Below are 18,453 nucleotides of genomic sequence, written 5' to 3' on the forward strand. Positions count from 1 at the left end.
GGAAGTAACAGAACAGTTATATGTAGAGGATAATAGAGGAAGTAACAGAACAGTTATATGTAGAGGGGGCTAGAGGAAGTAACAGAACAGTTATATGTAGAGGGTGCTAGAGGAAGTAACAGAACAGTTATATGTAGAGGGTAATAGAGGAAGTAACAGAACAGTTATATGTAGAGGATAATAGAGGAAGTAACAGAACAGTTATATGTAGAGGGTGCTAGAGGAAGTAACAGAACAGTTATATGTAGAGGATAATAGAGGAAGTAACAGAACAGTTATATGTAGAGGATAATAGAGGAAGTAACAGAACAGTTATATGTAGAGAGGGTTAGAGGAAGTAACAGAACAGTTATATGTAGAGGGTGCTAGAGGAAGTAACAGAACAGTTATATGTAGAGGCTAATAGAGGAAGTAACAGAACAGTTATATGTAGAGGATAATAGAGGAAGTAACAGAACAGTTATATGTAGAGGGTGCTAGAGGAAGTAACAGAAAAGTTATATGTAGAGGATAATAGAGGAAGTAACAGAACAGTTATATGTAAAGGATAATAGAAGAAGTAACAGAACAGTTATATGTAGAGGATAATAGAGGAAGTAACAGAACTGTTATATGTAGAGGGTAATAGAGGAAATAACAGAACAGTTATATGTAGAGGATAATAGAGGAAGTAACAGAACAGTTATATGTAGAGGGGGCTAGAGGAAGTAACAGAACAGTTATATGTAGAGGATAATAGAGGCAGTAACAGAACAGTTATATGTAGAAGATAATAGAGGAAGTAACAGAACAGTTATATGTAGAGGGGGCTAGAGTAAGTAACAGAACAGTTATATGTAGAGGATAATAGAGGAAGTAACAGAACAGTTATATGTAGAGGATAATAGAGGAAGTAACAGAACAGTTATATGTAGAGGGGGTTAGAGGAAGTAACAGAACAGTTATATGTAGAGGGTGCTAGATGAAGTAACAGAACAGTTATATGTAGAGGATAATACAGGAATTAACAGAACAGTTATATGTAGAGGTTAATAGAGGAAGTAACAGAACAGTTATATGTAGAGGGTGCTAGAGGAAGTAACAGAAAAGTTATATGTAGGGGATAATAGAGGAAGTAACAGAACAGTTATATGTAGAGGGTAATAGAGTAAGTAACAGAACAGTTATATGTAGAGGATAATAGAGGAAGTAACAGAACAGTTATATCTAGAGGATGCTAGAGGAAGTAACAGAACAGTTATATGTAGAGGGTGCTAGAGGAAGTAACAGAACAGTTATATATAGAGGATAATAGAGGAAGTAACAGAACAGTTATATGTACAGGATAATAGAGGAAGTAACAGAACAGTTATATGTAGAGGATAATAGAGGAAGTAACAGAACAGTTATATGTAGAGGGTGCTAGAGGAAGTAACAGAACAGTTATATGTAGAGGATAATAGAGGAAGTAACAGAACAGTTAAATGTAGAGGGTGCTAGAGGAAGTAACAGAACAGTTATATGTAGAGGGTGCTAGAGGAAGTAACAGAACAGTTATATGTAGAGGGTGCTAGAGGAAGTAACAGAACAGTTATATGTAGAGGATAATAGAGGAAGTAACAGAACAGTTATATGTAGATGCTAATAGAGGAAGTAACAGAACAGTTATATGTAGAGGATAATAGAGGAAGTAACAGAACAGTTATATGTAGAGGGTGCTAGAGGAAGTAACAGAACAGTTATATGTAGAGGATAATAGAGGAAGTAACAGAACAGTTATATGTAGAGAATAATAGAGGAAGTAACAGAACAGTTATATGTAGAGGGTGCTAGAGGAAGTAACAGAACCGTTATATGTAGAGGGTGCTAGAGGAAGTAACAGAACAGTTATATGTAGAGGGTGCTAGAGGAAGTAACAGAACAGTTATATGTAGAGGATAATAGAGGAAGTAACAGAACAGTTATAAGTAGAGGGGGTTAGAGGAAGTAACAGAACAGTTATATGTAGAGGGTGCTAGAGGAAGTAACAGAACAGTTATATGTAGAGGATAATAGAGGAAGTAACAGAACAGTTATATGTAGAGGATAATAGAGGAATTAACAGAACAGTTATATGTAGAGGATGCTAGAGGAAGTAACAGAACAGTTATATGTAGAGGGTGCTAGAGGAAGTAACAGAACAGTTATATGTAGAGGATAATAGAGGAAGTAACAGAACAGTTATATGTAGAGGATAATAGAGGTATTAACAGAACAGTTATATGTAGAGGATAATAGAGGAAGTAACAGAACAGTTATATGTAGAGGGTGCTAGAGGAAGTAACAGAACAGTTATATGTAGAGGATAATAGAGGAAGTAACAGAACAGTTATATGTAGAGGATAATAGAGGAAGTAACAGAACAGTTATATGTAGAGGGTTCTAGAGGAAGTAACAGAACAGTTATATGTACAGGGTGCTAGTGGAAGTAACAGAACAGTTATATGTAGAGGATAATAGAGGAAGTAACATAACAGTTATATGTAGAGGATAATAGAGGAAGTAACAGAACAGTTATATGTAGAGGGGGCTAGAGGAAGTAACAGAACAGTTATATGTAGAGGGTGCTAGAGGAAGTAACAGAACAGTTATATGTAGAGGGTAATAGAGGAAGTAACAGAACAGTTATATGTAGAGGATAATAGAGGAAGTAACAGAACAGTTATATGTAGAGGGTGCTAGAGGAAGTAACAGAACAGTTATATGTAGAGGATAATAGAGGAAGTAACAGAACAGTTATATGTAGAGGATAATAGAGGAAGTAACAGAACAGTTATATGTAGAGAGGGTTAGAGGAAGTAACAGAACAGTTATATGTAGAGGGTGCTAGAGGAAGTAACAGAACAGTTATATGTAGAGGCTAATAGAGGAAGTAACAGAACAGTTATATGTAGAGGATAATAGAGGAAGTAACAGAACAGTTATATGTAGAGGGTGCTAGAGGAAGTAACAGAAAAGTTATATGTAGAGGATAATAGAGGAAGTAACAGAACAGTTATATGTAAAGGATAATAGAAGAAGTAACAGAACAGTTATATGTAGAGGATAATAGAGGAAGTAACAGAACTGTTATATGTAGAGGGTAATAGAGGAAATAACAGAACAGTTATATGTAGAGGATAATAGAGGAAGTAACAGAACAGTTATATGTAGAGGGGGCTAGAGGAAGTAACAGAACAGTTATATGTAGAGGATAATAGAGGCAGTAACAGAACAGTTATATGTAGAAGATAATAGAGGAAGTAACAGAACAGTTATATGTAGAGGGGGCTAGAGTAAGTAACAGAACAGTTATATGTAGAGGATAATAGAGGAAGTAACAGAACAGTTATATGTAGAGGATAATAGAGGAAGTAACAGAACAGTTATATGTAGAGGGGTCTAGAGGAAGTAACAGAACAGTTATATGTAGAGGGTGCTAGACGAAGTAACAGAACAGTTATATGTAGAGGATAATACAGGAATTAACAGAACAGTTATATGTAGAGGTTAATAGAGGAAGTAACAGAACAGTTATATGTAGAGGGTGCTAGAGGAAGTAACAGAAAAGTTATATGTAGGGGATAATAGAGGAAGTAACAGAACAGTTATATGTAGAGGGTAATAGAGGAAGTAACAGAACAGTTATATGTAGAGGATAATAGAGGAAGTAACAGAACAGTTATATCTAGAGGATGCTAGAGGAAGTAACAGAACAGTTATATGTAGAGGGTGCTAGAGGAAGTAACAGAACAGTTATATATAGAGGATAATAGAGGAAGTAACAGAACAGTTATATGTACAGGATAATAGAGGAAGTAACAGAACAGTTATATGTAGAGGATAATAGAGGAAGTAACAGAACAGTTATATGTAGAGGGTGCTAGAGGAAGTAACAGAACAGTTATATGTAGAGGATAATAGAGGAAGTAACAGAACAGTTAAATGTAGAGGGTGCTAGAGGAAGTAACAGAACAGTTATATGTAGAGGGTGCTAGAGGAAGTAACAGAACAGTTATATGTAGAGGGTGCTAGAGGAAGTAACAGAACAGTTATATGTAGAGGATAATAGAGGAAGTAACAGAACAGTTATATGTAGATGCTAATAGAGGAAGTAACAGAACAGTTATATGTAGAGGATAATAGAGGAAGTAACAGAACAGTTATATGTAGAGGGTGCTAGAGGAAGTAACAGAACAGTTATATGTAGAGGATAATAGAGGAAGTAACAGAACAGTTATATGTAGAGAATAATAGAGGAAGTAACAGAACAGTTATATGTAGAGGGTGCTAGAGGAAGTAACAGAACCGTTATATGTAGAGGGTGCTAGAGGAAGTAACAGAACAGTTATATGTAGAGGGTGCTAGAGGAAGTAACAGAACAGTTATATGTAGAGGATAATAGAGGAAGTAACAGAACAGTTATATGTAGATGCTAATAGAGGAAGTAACAGAACAGTTATATGTAGAGGATAATAGAGGAACTAACAGAACAGTTATATGTAGAGGATAATAGAGGAAGTAACAGAACAGTCATATGTAGAGGATTATAGAGGAAGTAACAGAACAGTTATATGTAGAGGGGGCTAGAGGAAGTAACATAACAGTTATATGTAGAGGATAATAGAGGAAGTAACAGAACAGTTATATGTAGAGGTGGCTAGAGGAAGTAACAGTACAGTTATATGTAGAAGGTGCTAGAGGACTTAACAGAACAGTTATATGTAGAGGGTAATAGAGGAAGTAACAGAACAGTTATATGTAGAGGGTGCTAGAGGAAGTAACAGAACAGTTATATGTAGAGGATAATAGAGGAAGTAACAGAACAGTTATATGTAGAGGATAATAGAGGAAGTAACAGAACAGTTATATGTATAGGGTGCTAGAGGAAGTAACAGAACAGTTATATGTAGAGGGTGCTAGAGGAAGTAACAGAACAGTTATATGTAGAGGGTAATAGAGGAAGTAACAGAACAATTATATGTAGAGGATAATAGAGCAAGTAACAGAACAGTTATATGTAGAGGGGGCTAGAGGAAGTAACAGAACAGTTATATGTAGAGGATAATAGAGGCAGTAACAGAACAGTTATATGTAGAAGATAATAGAGGAAGTAACAGAACAGTTATATGTAGAGGGGGCTAGAGTAAGTAACAGAACAGTTATATGTAGAGGATAATAGAGGAAGTAACAGAACAGTTATATGTAGAGGATAATAGAGGAAGTAACAGAACAGTTATATGTAGAGGGGGTTAGAGGAAGTAACAGAAAAGTTATATGTAGAGGATAATAGAGGAAGTAACAGAACAGTTATATGTAGAGGGTAATAGAGGAAGTAACAGAACAGTTATATGTAGAGGATAATAGAGGAAGTAACAGAACAGTTATATCTAGAGGATGCTAGAGGAAGTAACAGAACAGTTATATGTAGAGGGTGCTAGAGGAAGTAACAGAACAGTTATATATAGAGGATAATAGAGGAAGTAACAGAACAGTTATATGTACAGGATAATAGAGGAAGTAACAGAACAGTTATATGTAGAGGATAATAGAGGAAGTAACAGAACAGTTATATGTAGAGGGTGCTAGAGGAAGTAACAGAACAGTTATATGTAGAGGATAATAGAGGAAGTAACAGAACAGTTATATGTAGATGCTAATAGAGGAAGTAACAGAACAGTTATATGTAGAGGAAATAGAGGAAGTAACAGAACAGTTATATGTAGAGGGTGCTAGAGGAAGTAACAGAACAGTTATATGTAGAGGATAATAGAGGAAGTAACAGAACAGTTATATGTAGAGAATAATAGAGGAAGTAACAGAACAGTTATATGTAGAGGGTGCTAGAGGAAGTAACAGAACAGTTATATGTAGAGGATAATAGAGGAAGTAACAGAACAGTTATATGTAGGTGCTAATAGAGGAAGTAACAGAACAGTTATATGTAGAGGATAATAGAGGAACTAACAGAACAGTTATATGTAGAGGATAATAGAGGAAGTAACAGAACAGTCATATGTAGAGGATTATAGAGGAAGTAACAGAACAGTTATATGTAGAGGGGGCTAGAGGAAGTAACATAACAGTTATATGTAGAGGATAATAGAGGAAGTAACAGAACAGTTATATGTAGATGATAATAGAGGAAGTAACAGAACAGTTATATGTAGAGGGTGCTAGAGGAAGTAACAGAAAAGTTATATGTAGAGGTTAATAGAGGAAGTAACAGAACAGTTATATGTAGAGGATAATAGAGGAAGTAACAGAACAGTTATATGTAGAGGATAATAGAGGAAGTAACAGAACAGTTATATGTAGAGGATGCTAGAGGAAGTAACAGAACAGTTATATGTAGAGGGTGCTAGAGGACGTAACAGAACAGTTATATGTAGAGGATAATAGAGGAAGTAACAGAACAGTTATATGTAGAGGATAATAGAGGTATTAACAGAACAGTTATATGTAGAGGATAATAGAGGAAGTAACAGAACAGTTATATGTAGAGGGTGCTAGAGGAAGTAACAGAACAGTTATATGTAGAGGATAATAGAGGGAGTAACAGAACAGTTATATGTAGAGGATAATAGAGGAAGTAACAGAACAGTTATATGTAGAGGGTGCTAGAGGAAGTAACAGAACAGTTATATGTAGAGGGTGCTAGAGGAAGTAACAGAACAGTTATATGTAGAGGATAATAGAGGAAGTAAAATAACAGTTATATGTAGAGGATAATAGAGGAAGTAACAGAACAGTTATATGTAGAGGGGGCTAGAGGAAGTAACAGAACAGTTATATGTAGAGGGTGCTAGAGGAAGTAACAGAACAGTTATATGTAGAGGGTAATAGAGGAAGTAACAGAACAGTTATATGTAGAGGATAATAGAGGAAGTAACAGAACAGTTATATGTAGAGGGTGCTAGAGGAAGTAACAGAACAGTTATATGTAAAGGATAATAGAGGAAGTAACAGAACAGTTATATGTAGAGGATAATAGAGGAAGTAACAGAACAGTTATATGTTGAGAGGGTTAGAGGAAGTAACAGAACAGTTATATGTAGAGGGTGCTAGAGGAAGTAACAGAACAGTTATATGTAAAGGATAATATAAGAAGTAACAGAACAGTTATATGTAGAGGATAATAGAGGAAGTAACAGAACAGTTATATGTAGAGGGTGCTAGAGGAAGTAACAGAACAGTTATATGTAGAGGATAATACAGGTATTAACAGAACAGTTATATGTAGAGGATAATAGAGGAAGTAACAGAACAGTTATATGTAGAGGGGGCTAGAGGAAGTAACAGAACAGTTATATGTAGAGGATAATAGAGGAAGTAACAGAACAGTTATATGTAGAGGGTGCTAGAGGAAGTAACAGAACAGTTATATGTAGAGGGTGCTAGAGGAAGTAACAGAACAGTTATATGTAGAGGGTGCTAGAGGAAGTAACAGAACAGTTATATGTAGAGGGTAATAGAGGAAGTAACAGAACAGTTATATGTAGAGGATAATAGAGGAAGTAACAGAACAGTTATATGTAGAGGGGGCTAGAGGAAGTAACAGAACAGTTATATGTAGAGGATAATAGAGGAAGTAACAGAACAGTTATATGTAGAGGGTGCTAGAGGAAGTAACAGAACAGTTATATGTAGAGGATAATAGAGGAAGTAACAGAACAGTTATATGTAGAGGATAATAGAGGAAGTAACAGAACAGTTATATGTAGAGGGTGCTAGAGGAAGTAACAGAACAGTTATATGTAGAGGGTGCTAGAGGAAATAACAGAACAGTTATATGTAGAGGATAATATAGGAAGTAACAGAACAGTTATATGTAGAGGATAATAGAGGAAGTAACAGAACAGTTATATGTAGAGGGTGCTAGAGGAAGTAACAGAACAGTTATATGTAGAGGGTGCTAGAGGAAGTAACAGAACAGTTATATGTAGAGGGTAATAGAGGAAGTAACAGAACAGTTATATGTAGATGCTAATAGAGGAAGTAACAGAACAGTTATATGTAGAGGATAATAGAGGAAGTAACAGAACAGTTATATGTAGAGGATAATAGAGGAAGTAACAGAACAGTCATATGTAGAGGATTATAGAGGAAGTAACAGAACAGTTATATGTAGAGGGGGCTAGAGGAAGTAACATAACAGTTATATGTAGAGGATAATAGAGGAAGTAACAGAACAGTTATATGTAGAGGGTAATAGAGGAAGTAACAGAACAGTTATATGTAGAGGATGCTAGAGGAAGTAACAGAACAGTTATATGTAGAGGTTGCTAGAGGAAGTAACAGAACAGTTATATGTAGAGGATAATAGAGGAAGTAACAGAACAGTTATATGTAGAGGATAATAGAGGAAGTAACAGAACAGTTATATGTAGAGGGTGCTAGAGGAAGTAACAGAACAGTTATATGTAGAGGATAATAGAGGAAGTAACAGAACAGTTATATGTAGAGGTTAATAGAGGAAGTAACAGAACAGTTATATGTAGAGGGTGCTAGAGGAAGTAACAGAAAAGTTATATGTAGAGGATAATAGAGGAAGTAACAGAACAGTTATATTTAGAGGGTAATAGAGGAAGTAACAGAACAGTTATATGTAGAGGAAAATAGAGGAAGTAACAGAACAGTTATATCTAGAGGATGCTAGAGGAAGTAACAGAACAGTTATATGTAGAGGGTGCTAGAGGAAGTAACAGAACAGTTATATGTAGAGGATAATAGAGGAAGTAACAGAACAGTTATATGTACAGGATAATAGAGGAAGTAACAGAACAGTTATATGTAGAGGATAATAGAGGAAGTAACAGAACAGTTATATGTAGAGGGTGCTAGAGGAAGTAACAGAACAGTTATATGTAGAGGGTGCTAGAGGAAGTAACAGAACAGTTATATGTAGAGGGTGCTAGAGGAAGTAACAGAACAGTTATATGTAGAGGATAATATAGGAAGTAACAGAACAGTTATATGTAGAGGGTGCTAGAGGAAATAACAGAACAGTTATATGTAGAGGATAATAGAGGAAGTAACAGAACAGTTATATGTAGATGCTAATAGAGGAAGTAACAGAACAGTTATATGTAGAGGATAATAGAGGAAGTAACAGAACAGTTATATGTAGAGGATAATAGAGGAAGTAACAGAACAGTCATATGTAGAGGCTTATAGAGGAAGTAACAGAACAGTTATATGTAGAGGGGGCTAGAGGAAGTAACATAACAGTTATATGTAGAGGATAATAGAGGAAGTAACAGAACAGTTATATGTAGAGGGTAATAGAGGAAGTAACAGAACAGTTATATGTAGAGGATAATAGAGGAAGTAACAGAACAGTTATATGTAGAGGGTGCTAGAGGAAGTAACAGAACAGTTATATGTAGAGGATAATAGAGGAAGTAACAGAACAGTTATATGTAGAGGATTATAGAGGAAGTAACAGAACAGTTATATGTAGAGGGTGCTAGAGGAAGTAACAGAACAGTTATATGTAGAGGCTAATAGAGGAAGTAACAGAACATTTATATGTAGAGGGTGCTAGAGGAAGTAACAAAACAGTTATATGTAGAGGATAATAGAGGAAGTAACAGAACAGTTATATGTAGAGGGTGCTACAGGAAGTAATAGAACAGTTATATGTAGAGGATAATAGAGGAAGTAACAGAACAGTTATATGTAGAGGATAATATCGGAAGTAACAGAACAGTTATATGTAGAGGATAATAGAGGAAGTAACAGAACAGTTATATGTAGAGGATAATAGAGGAAGTAACAGAACAGTTATATGTAGAGGGGGCTAGAGGAAGTAACAGAATAGTTATATGTAGAGGATAATAGAGGAAGTAACAGAACAGTTATATGTAGAGGGTGATAGAGGAAGTAACAGAACAGTTATATGTAGAGGGGGCTAGAGGAAGTATCAGAACAGTTATATGTGGAGGGTGATAGAGGAAGTAACAGAACAGTTGTATGTAGAGGGTGATAGAGGAAGTAACATAACAGGTATATGTAGAGGGGGCTAGAGGGTGCTAGAGGAAGTAACAGAACAGCCACTGTTCCTGACTGACATGACACATTATCTCACTGACATTTCTTTCTCTGGTATACCCTAATACCCCCTCAAATACTCCCCATCCATCTCACTCACTCACTCACTCACTCACTCACTCACTCACTCACTCACTCACTCACTCACTCACTCACTCATCCCTCCCTGTCTTTCCAGAAAGGTAACACAGCTCTCCACATAGCGTCTCTAGCTGGTCAGGTGGATGTAGTGAAGGAGCTGGTGACCAGTGGAGCTAACGTCAACGCACAGTCTCAGGTGAGTCTAGGACCTCCCCCTTTAGACACACCCACAGTCTCAAGTGAGTCTAGGACCTCTCCCTTTAGACACACCCACAATCTCAGGTGAGTCTAGGACCGCCCCCTTTTAGACACACCCACAGTCTCAGGTGAGTCTAGGACCTCCCCCTTTAGTGTGTCTCACACCCACAGTCTCAGGTGAGTCTAGATCCTCCCCCTTTTAGACACACCCACAGTCTCAGGTGAGTCTAGGACCTCCCCCTTTTAGACACACCCACAGTCTCAGGTGAGTGTAGGACCTCCCCCTTTTAGACACACCCACAGTCTCAGGTGAGTCTAGGACCTCCCCCTTTTAGACACACCCACAGTCTTGGCTCCGTACTGTAAATAACAGATGTAGACTAACAGTGAAATGCTTATGGGCCTTTCCCAACAATGCAGAGAGGAAAATAATATAAAAATAATAACATGAGAAATAAATAAGCAATGAGTAACGATAACTTGGCTATATACACGGGGTAGCAGTACTGAGTCTATCGCAAGGGTACAAGGTAAGCGAGGTAGATATGTACATATGAGTAACGATAACTTGGCTATATACACGGGGTAGCAGTACTGAGTCTATCTGCAAGGGTACAAGATAATCGAGGTAGATATGTACATATGAGTAACGATAACTTGGCTATATACACAGGGTAGCAGTACTGAGTCTATCTGCAAGGGTACAAGGTAATTGAACAATATATAACAATATAAAACTAGAACATAACAACATAGAAAAACTAAACTAGAAAACCCCCCTGTCACGCCCTGACCTACTCTACCATAGAAAATAACAGCTTACTATGGTCAGGACGTGACAGAGGCAGATATGTACATATGAGTAGGGGTAAAGTGACTAGCCAACAGGATAGGTATGTATATATAGGTAGAGGTAGATATGTACATATGAGTAGGGGTAAAGTGACTAGGCAACAGGACAGATAATAATCGGTAGCAGCAGTGTATGCGATGAGTCAAAAGAGTTCCTGCAAAGGAGGTCAATGCAGATATTCCGGATAGCTATTAAGTTAGCTATTTAACTAACTATTTAGCGATCATAGTCTGCTGCTGGAAAAACGTATGTGTTATGGCTTTACACCCCCTGCTATAATGTGGATAAAGAGTTACCTGTCTAACAGAACACAGAGGGTGTTCTTTAATGGAAACCTCTCAAACATAATCCAACATAATCCCCAGGGCAGCTGTCCAGGCCCCTTACTTTTTTTCAATATTTACTAACGGCATGCCACTGGTTTGAGTAAAGCCAGTGTGTCTATGTATGTGGATGACTCAACACTATACACATCAGCTACTACAGCGACTGAAATGACTGCGGTACTTAACAAAGAGCTGCAGTTCGAAATTGTTGCAACCCCTATTACTAGCCTATTCAACTTCTCTTTCGTATCGTCTGAGATCCCCAAAGATTGGAAAGCTGCCGCGGTCATCCCCCTCTTCAAAGGGGGAGACACTCTAGACCCAAACTGCTACAGACCTATATCTATCCTACCCTGCCTTTCTAAAATCTTCGAAAGCCAAGTTAACAAAAAGATCACCGACCATTTCGAATCCCACCGTACCTTCTCTGCTATGCAATCTGGTTTCCGAGCTGGTCATGGGTGCACCTCATCCACGCTCAAGGTCCTAAACAATATCATAACCGCCATCGATAAAAGACAGTACTGTGCAGCCATCTTCATCGACCTGGCCAAGGCTTTCGACTCTGTCAATCACCGCATTCTTATCGGCAGACTCAATAGCATTGGCTTCTCAAATGACTGCCTCGCCTATTTCTCAGACAGAGTTCATTGTGTCAAATCGGAGGGCCTCATGAGGCTGCGCACAATTGGCCCAGCATCGTCCGGGTTAGGGGAGGGTCTGACTGACCGGGATGTCCTTGTCCCATCGCGCTCTAGCGACTCCTGTGGTGGGCCGGGTGCATGCACGCTGACACAATCACCAGTTGGATGGTGTTTCCTACGACACATTGCATTGGTGTGGCTGGCTTCCGGGTTAAGCGAGCATTGTGTCAAAAAAGCAGTGCAGCTGGGCAGGGTCGTGTTTCGGAGGACGGATGGCTCTCGACCTTCGCCTCTCCCGAGTCTGTACAGGAGTAGCAGCAATGGGACAAGACTGGAACTACCAATTGGGGAGAAAAAGAAGTAAACGTACAAAAAAAGGATAATAAATAAGTACACGGAGAGCTAACATGACATGTTAATCTCTCCTGGCTCAACGTGGAAGAGAGATTGACTTCATCACTACTTGTATTTATGAGAGGTATTGACATGTTGAAAGGACCAAGCTATAATATGTTCGGCCCCCAGGAAGAGTAGCTGCTGCCTTAGCAGGAACTAATAGAGATCCATAATAAACCCTCAGGAAGAGTAGCTGCTGCCTTGGCAGGAACTAATGGGGATCCATAATAAACCCCAGGAAGAGTAGCTGCTGCCTTGGCCGGAACTAATGGGGATGCATAATAAACCCCAGGAAGAGTAGCTGCTGCCTTGGCAGGAACTAATGGGGATCCATAATAAACCCCAGGAAGAGTAGTTGCTGCCTTAGCAGGAACTAATGGAGATCCATAATAAACCCTCAGGAAGAGTAGCTGCTGCCTTGGCAGGAACTAATGGGGATCCATAATAAACCCCAGGAAGAGTAGCTGCTGCCTTGGCAGGAACTAATGGGGATTCATAATAAACCCCAGGAAGAGTAGCTGCTGCCTTGGCAGGAAGTAATGGGGATCCATAATAAACCCCAGGAAGAGTAGCTGCTGCCTTGGCAGGAACTAATGGGGATCCATAATAAACCCCAGGAAGAGTAGCTGCTGCCTTGGCAGGAACTAATAGGGATTCATAATAAACCCCAGGAAGAGTAGCTGCTGCCTTGGCAGGAACTAATGGGGATTCATAATAAACCCCAGGAAGAGTAGCCCTGCACATTGACTCTGTACCGGTACCCCCTGTATATAGCCTCGTTATTGTTATGTACATTTCTTGTGTTAGCTTGTGATTCATTTGATGTTTTAAACTTCCGTTTATTTAGTAACCAACTGCATTGTTGCTTAACGGCATGTAAGTAAGCATTTCACGGAAAGGTCTACACTGTATTACTATAATAATCTACTGTGATAATGGCTGTATTGTTTGTATTACTATAATAATGTACTGTGATAATGGCTGTATTGTCTGTATTACTATAATAATGTACTGTAATAATGGCTGCATATGCTCTATTACTGTAATAATGTACTGTAATAATGGCTGTATTGTCTGTATTACTATAATAATGTACTGTAATAATGGCTGTACTGTCAGTATTACTATAATAATGTACTATAATAATGGCGGTATTGTCTGTATTACTATAGAATGTACTGTGATAATGGCTGTATTGTCTGTATTACCATAAAAATGTATTGTAATAATGGCTGTATTATCTGTATTACTATAATAATGTACTGTAATAATGGCTGTATTGTCTGTATTACTATAATAATGTACTGTAATAATGGCTGTATTGTCTGTATTACTGACTAACCAGTATGTCGTGTGTCTCCTGTAGAATGGCTTCACTCCTCTGTACATGGCTGCTCAGGAGAATCATCAGAAGGTGGTCAGATACCTGCTGGACCATGGCTCCACACAGGGCATCGCTACAGAGGTCAGTATTCTACACCGACCCGATAGCTCATATTCCTTCCCCTCTTCTTCATACTAACTCATATCTCCACACAGGGCATGGGGCTGTATAATAGTGATATTAAACTATGGGGCTGTATAATAGTGGTATTAAACTATGGGGCTGTATAATAGTGATATTAAACTATGGGGCTGTATAATAGTGATATTAAACCATGGGGCTGTATCATAGTGATATTAAACTATGGGGCTGTATAATAGTGATGATAAACTATGGGGCTGTATAATAGTGATATTAAACCATGGGGCTGTATAATAGTGATTTTAAACTATGGGGCTGTATAATAGTGATATTAAACCATGGGGCTGTATAATAGTGGTATTAAACTATGGGGCTGTATAATAGTGATATTAAACCATGGGGCTGCATAATAGTGATATTAAACTATGGGGCTGTATAATAGTGATATTAAACCATGGTGGGGCTGTATAATAGTGATGTTAAACTATGGGGCTGTATAATGGTGATATTAAACTATGGGGCTGTATAATAGTGATATTAAACCATGGGGCTGTATAATAGTGATAATAAACCATGGGGCTGTATAATAGTGATATTAAACCATGGTGGGGCTGTATAATAGTGATATTAAACTATGGGGCTGTATAATAGTGATGTTAAACCATGGGGCTGTATAATAGTGATATTAAACTATGGGGCTGTATAATAGTGATATTAAACAATGGTGGGGCTGTATAATAGTGATATTAAACTCTGGGGCTGTATAATAGTGATATTAAACTATGGGTCTGTATAATAGTGATGTTAAACCATGGGGCTGTATATTAGTGATATTAAACTATGGGTCTGTATAATAGTGATATTGAACTATGGTGAGGCTGTATAATAGTGATATTAAACTATGGGGCTGTATAATAGTGATATTAAACCATGGTGGGGCTGTATAATAGTGATATTAAACTATGGGGCTGTATAATAGTGATATTAAACTATGGGGCTGTATAATAGTGGTATTAAACTATGGGTCTGTATAATAGTGATATTAAACTATGGGTCTGTATAATAGTGATATTAAACTATGGGGCTGTATAATAGTGATATTAAACTATGGGGCTGTATAATAGTGATATTAAACCATGGTGGGGCTGTATAATAGTGATATTAAACTATGGGGCTGTATAATAGTGATATTAAACTATGGGGCTGTATAATAGTGATGTTAAACCATGGGGCAGTATAATAGTGATATTAAACTATGGGGCTGTATAATAGTGATATTAAACTATGGGGCTGTATAATAGTGATATTAAACCATGGTGGGGCTGTATAATAGTGATATTAAACTATGGGGCTGTATAATAGTGATATTAAACTATGGGGCTGTATAATAGTGATATTAAACTATGGGGCTGTATAATAGTGGTATTAAACTATGGGTCTGTATAATAGTGATATTAAACTATGGGTCTGTATAATAGTGATGTTAAACCATGGGGCTGTATATTAGTGATATTAAACTATGGGGGGGCTGTATAATAGTGATATTAAACCATGGTGGGGCTGTATAATAGTGATATTGAACTATGGTGGGGCTGTATAATAGTGATATTAAACCATGGTGGGGCTGTATAATAGTGATATTGAACTATGGTGGGGCTGTATAATAGTGATATTAAACTATGGGGCTGTATAATAGTGATATTAAACCATGGTGGGGCTGTATAATAGTGATATTAAACTATGGGGCTGTATAATAGTGATATTAAACCATGGGGCTGTGTAATAATGATATTAAACTATTGGGCTGTATAATAGTGATATTAAACTATGGGGCTGTATAATAGTGATATTAAACTATGGGGCTGTATAATAGTGATATTAAACCATGGGGCTGTGTAATAGTGATATTAAACTATTGGGCTGTATAATAGTGATATTAAACTATGGGTCTGTATAATAGTGATGTTAAACCATGGGGCTGTATAATAGTGATATTAAACCATGGGGCTGTGTAATAGTGATATTAAACTATTGGGCTGTATAATAGTGATATTAAACTATGGGGCTGTATAATAGTGATATTAAACTATGGGGCTGTATAATAGTGATATTAAACCATGGGGCTGTGTAATAGTGGTATTAAACTATAGGGCTGTATAATAGTGGTATTAAACTATGGGGCTGTATAATAGTGATGTTAAACTATGGGGCTGTATAATAGTGATATTAAACTATGGGCTGTATAATAGTGATAAATCATGGTACTAGAGATGGCAGGAGAGGCAACTGAAACAGAGAAGGACCAAGGATGTCAGTCAGCCAGTCAGTTTATCTGTTGGAGGTCTAGAATATATTCTAACAGACATACAGTATATCGTTGATGAGCTCAATATCAAATGTCAAGATATGTCATCGTAATCTAATAATCTACACTGAACAGAACTGTAAAGCAACATGTAAAGTGTGGTTCCCATGTTTCATGAGCTGAAGTGAAAAATCCCACACATGTTCCATACGTGCTAAGGAGTGTTTCTGTCTGTTATAATGCCCTTTTGTGGGGGAAAAACTCATTCTGATTGGCTGGGCCTGTCTCCCCAGTGGGTGGGCCTGTCTCCCCAGTGGGTGGGCCTGTCTCCCCAGTGGCTGGGCCTGTCTCCCCAGTGGGTGGGCCTGTCTCCCCAGTGGGTGGGCCTGTCTCCCCAGTGGGTGGGCCTGTTATCTCTACTGTAGGATGGCTTCACCTCCCTGGCGGTGGCGTTGCAGTATGGTATAGTATATATAGTGACTGTTATCTCTACTGTAGGATGGCTTCACCCCCCCTGGCGGTGGTGTTGCAGTATGGTATAGTATATATATTGACTGTTATCTCTACTGTAGGATGGCTTCACACCCCCCTGGCGGTCACCCCCCCTGGCGGTGGCGTTGCAGTATGGTATAGTATGTATAGTGACTGTTATCTCTACTGTAGGATGGCTTCACCCCCCCTGGCGGTCACCCCCCCTGGCGGTGGTGTTGCAGTATGGTATAGTATATATAGTGACTGTTATCTCTACTGTAGGATGGCTTCACCCCCCTGGCGGTCACCCCCCCTGGCGGTGGCGTTGCAGTATGGTATAGTATATATAGTGACTGTTATCTCTACTGTAGGATGGCTTCACCCCCCTGGCGGTGGCGTTGCAGTATGGTATAGTATATATAGTGACTGTTATCTCTACTGTAGGATGGCTTCACCCCCCCTGGCGGTCACCCCCCCTGGCGGTGGTGTTGCAGTATGGTATAGTATATATAGTGACTGTTATCTCTACTGTAGGATGGCTTCACCCTCTGGCGGTGGCATTGCAGTATGGTAGGGTATATATAGTGACTGTTATCTCTACTGTAGGATGGCTTCACCCCCCCCTGGCGGTGGCATTGCAGTATGGTATAGTATATATTGTGACTGTTATCTCTACTGTAGGATGGCTTCACCCCCCTGGCGGTGGTGTTGCAGTATGGTATAGTATATATAGTGACTGTTATCTCTACTGTAGGATGGCTTCACCCCCCTGGCGGTCACCCCCCCCTGGCGGTGGTGTTGCTGTATGGTATAGTATATATAGTGACTGTTATCTCTACTGTAGGATGGCTTCACCCCCCTGGCGGTGGCGTTGCAGTATGGTATAGTATATATAGTGACTGTTATCTCTACTGTAGGATGGCTTCACCCCCCTGGCGGGCACCCCCCCTGGCGGTGGCGTTGCAGTATGGTATAGTATATATAGTGACTGTTATCTCTACTGTAGGATGGCTTCACCCCCCTGGTGGTGGTGTTGCAGTATGGTATAGTATATATAGTGACTGTTATCTCTACTGTAGGATGGCTTCACCCCCCTGGCGGTCACCCCCCCTGGCGGTGGTGTTGCAGTATGGTAGAGTATATATAGTGACTGTTATCTCTACTGTAGGATGGCTCACCCCCTGGCGGTCACCCCCCCAGGCGGTGGTGTTGCAGTATGGTATAGTATATATAGTGACTGTTATCTCTACTGTAGGATGCTTCACCCCCCTGGCGGTGGCGTTGCAGTATGGTATAGTATATATAGTGACTGTTATCTCTAATGTAGGATGGCTTCACCCCCCTGGCGGTCACCCCCCCCCCTGGCGGTGGCGTTGCAGTATGGTATAGTATATATAGTGACTGTTATCTCTACTGTAGGATGGCTTCACCCCCCTGGCGGTGGCGTTGCAGCAGGGACATGAACAGGTGGTCTCTCTGCTCCTGGAGAATGACACGAAAGGGAAGGTCCGGCTCCCGGCACTCCACATTGCCGCGCGCAAAGACGATACCAAGGCTGTTGCACTGCTGCTCCAGATCGACCACAACGCAGATGTCGAGTCCAAGGTACCAACACAGACAGCGCACCAATCACTAGTCCTTTATCTGCGCTCTGACCAGAGGGC

The 18,453-nt window shown here is 39.1% G+C and overlaps 1 protein-coding gene across 30 annotated transcripts in view; it reads left to right on the top strand.

The window, feature by feature from the left end:
- Positions 1 to 18,453, top strand: part of LOC106577222 (ankyrin-3) — a 587,325-nt gene that overhangs the window by 399,028 nt on the left and 169,844 nt on the right. For all 30 annotated transcript variants that reach the window (XM_045701215.1, XM_045701221.1, XM_045701212.1 and 27 more), the window contains exons 4-6: positions 10,229 to 10,327; positions 13,915 to 14,013; positions 18,209 to 18,394. In XM_045701215.1, the coding sequence (XP_045557171.1) occupies positions 10,229 to 10,327; positions 13,915 to 14,013; positions 18,209 to 18,394 (384 nt within the window). The remainder of the gene's footprint in view (positions 1 to 10,228; positions 10,328 to 13,914; positions 14,014 to 18,208; positions 18,395 to 18,453) is intronic.

Source organism: Salmo salar, chromosome ssa18, assembly GCF_905237065.1.
Source record: "Salmo salar chromosome ssa18, Ssal_v3.1, whole genome shotgun sequence".
NCBI lineage: Eukaryota > Metazoa > Chordata > Actinopteri > Salmoniformes > Salmonidae > Salmo > Salmo salar.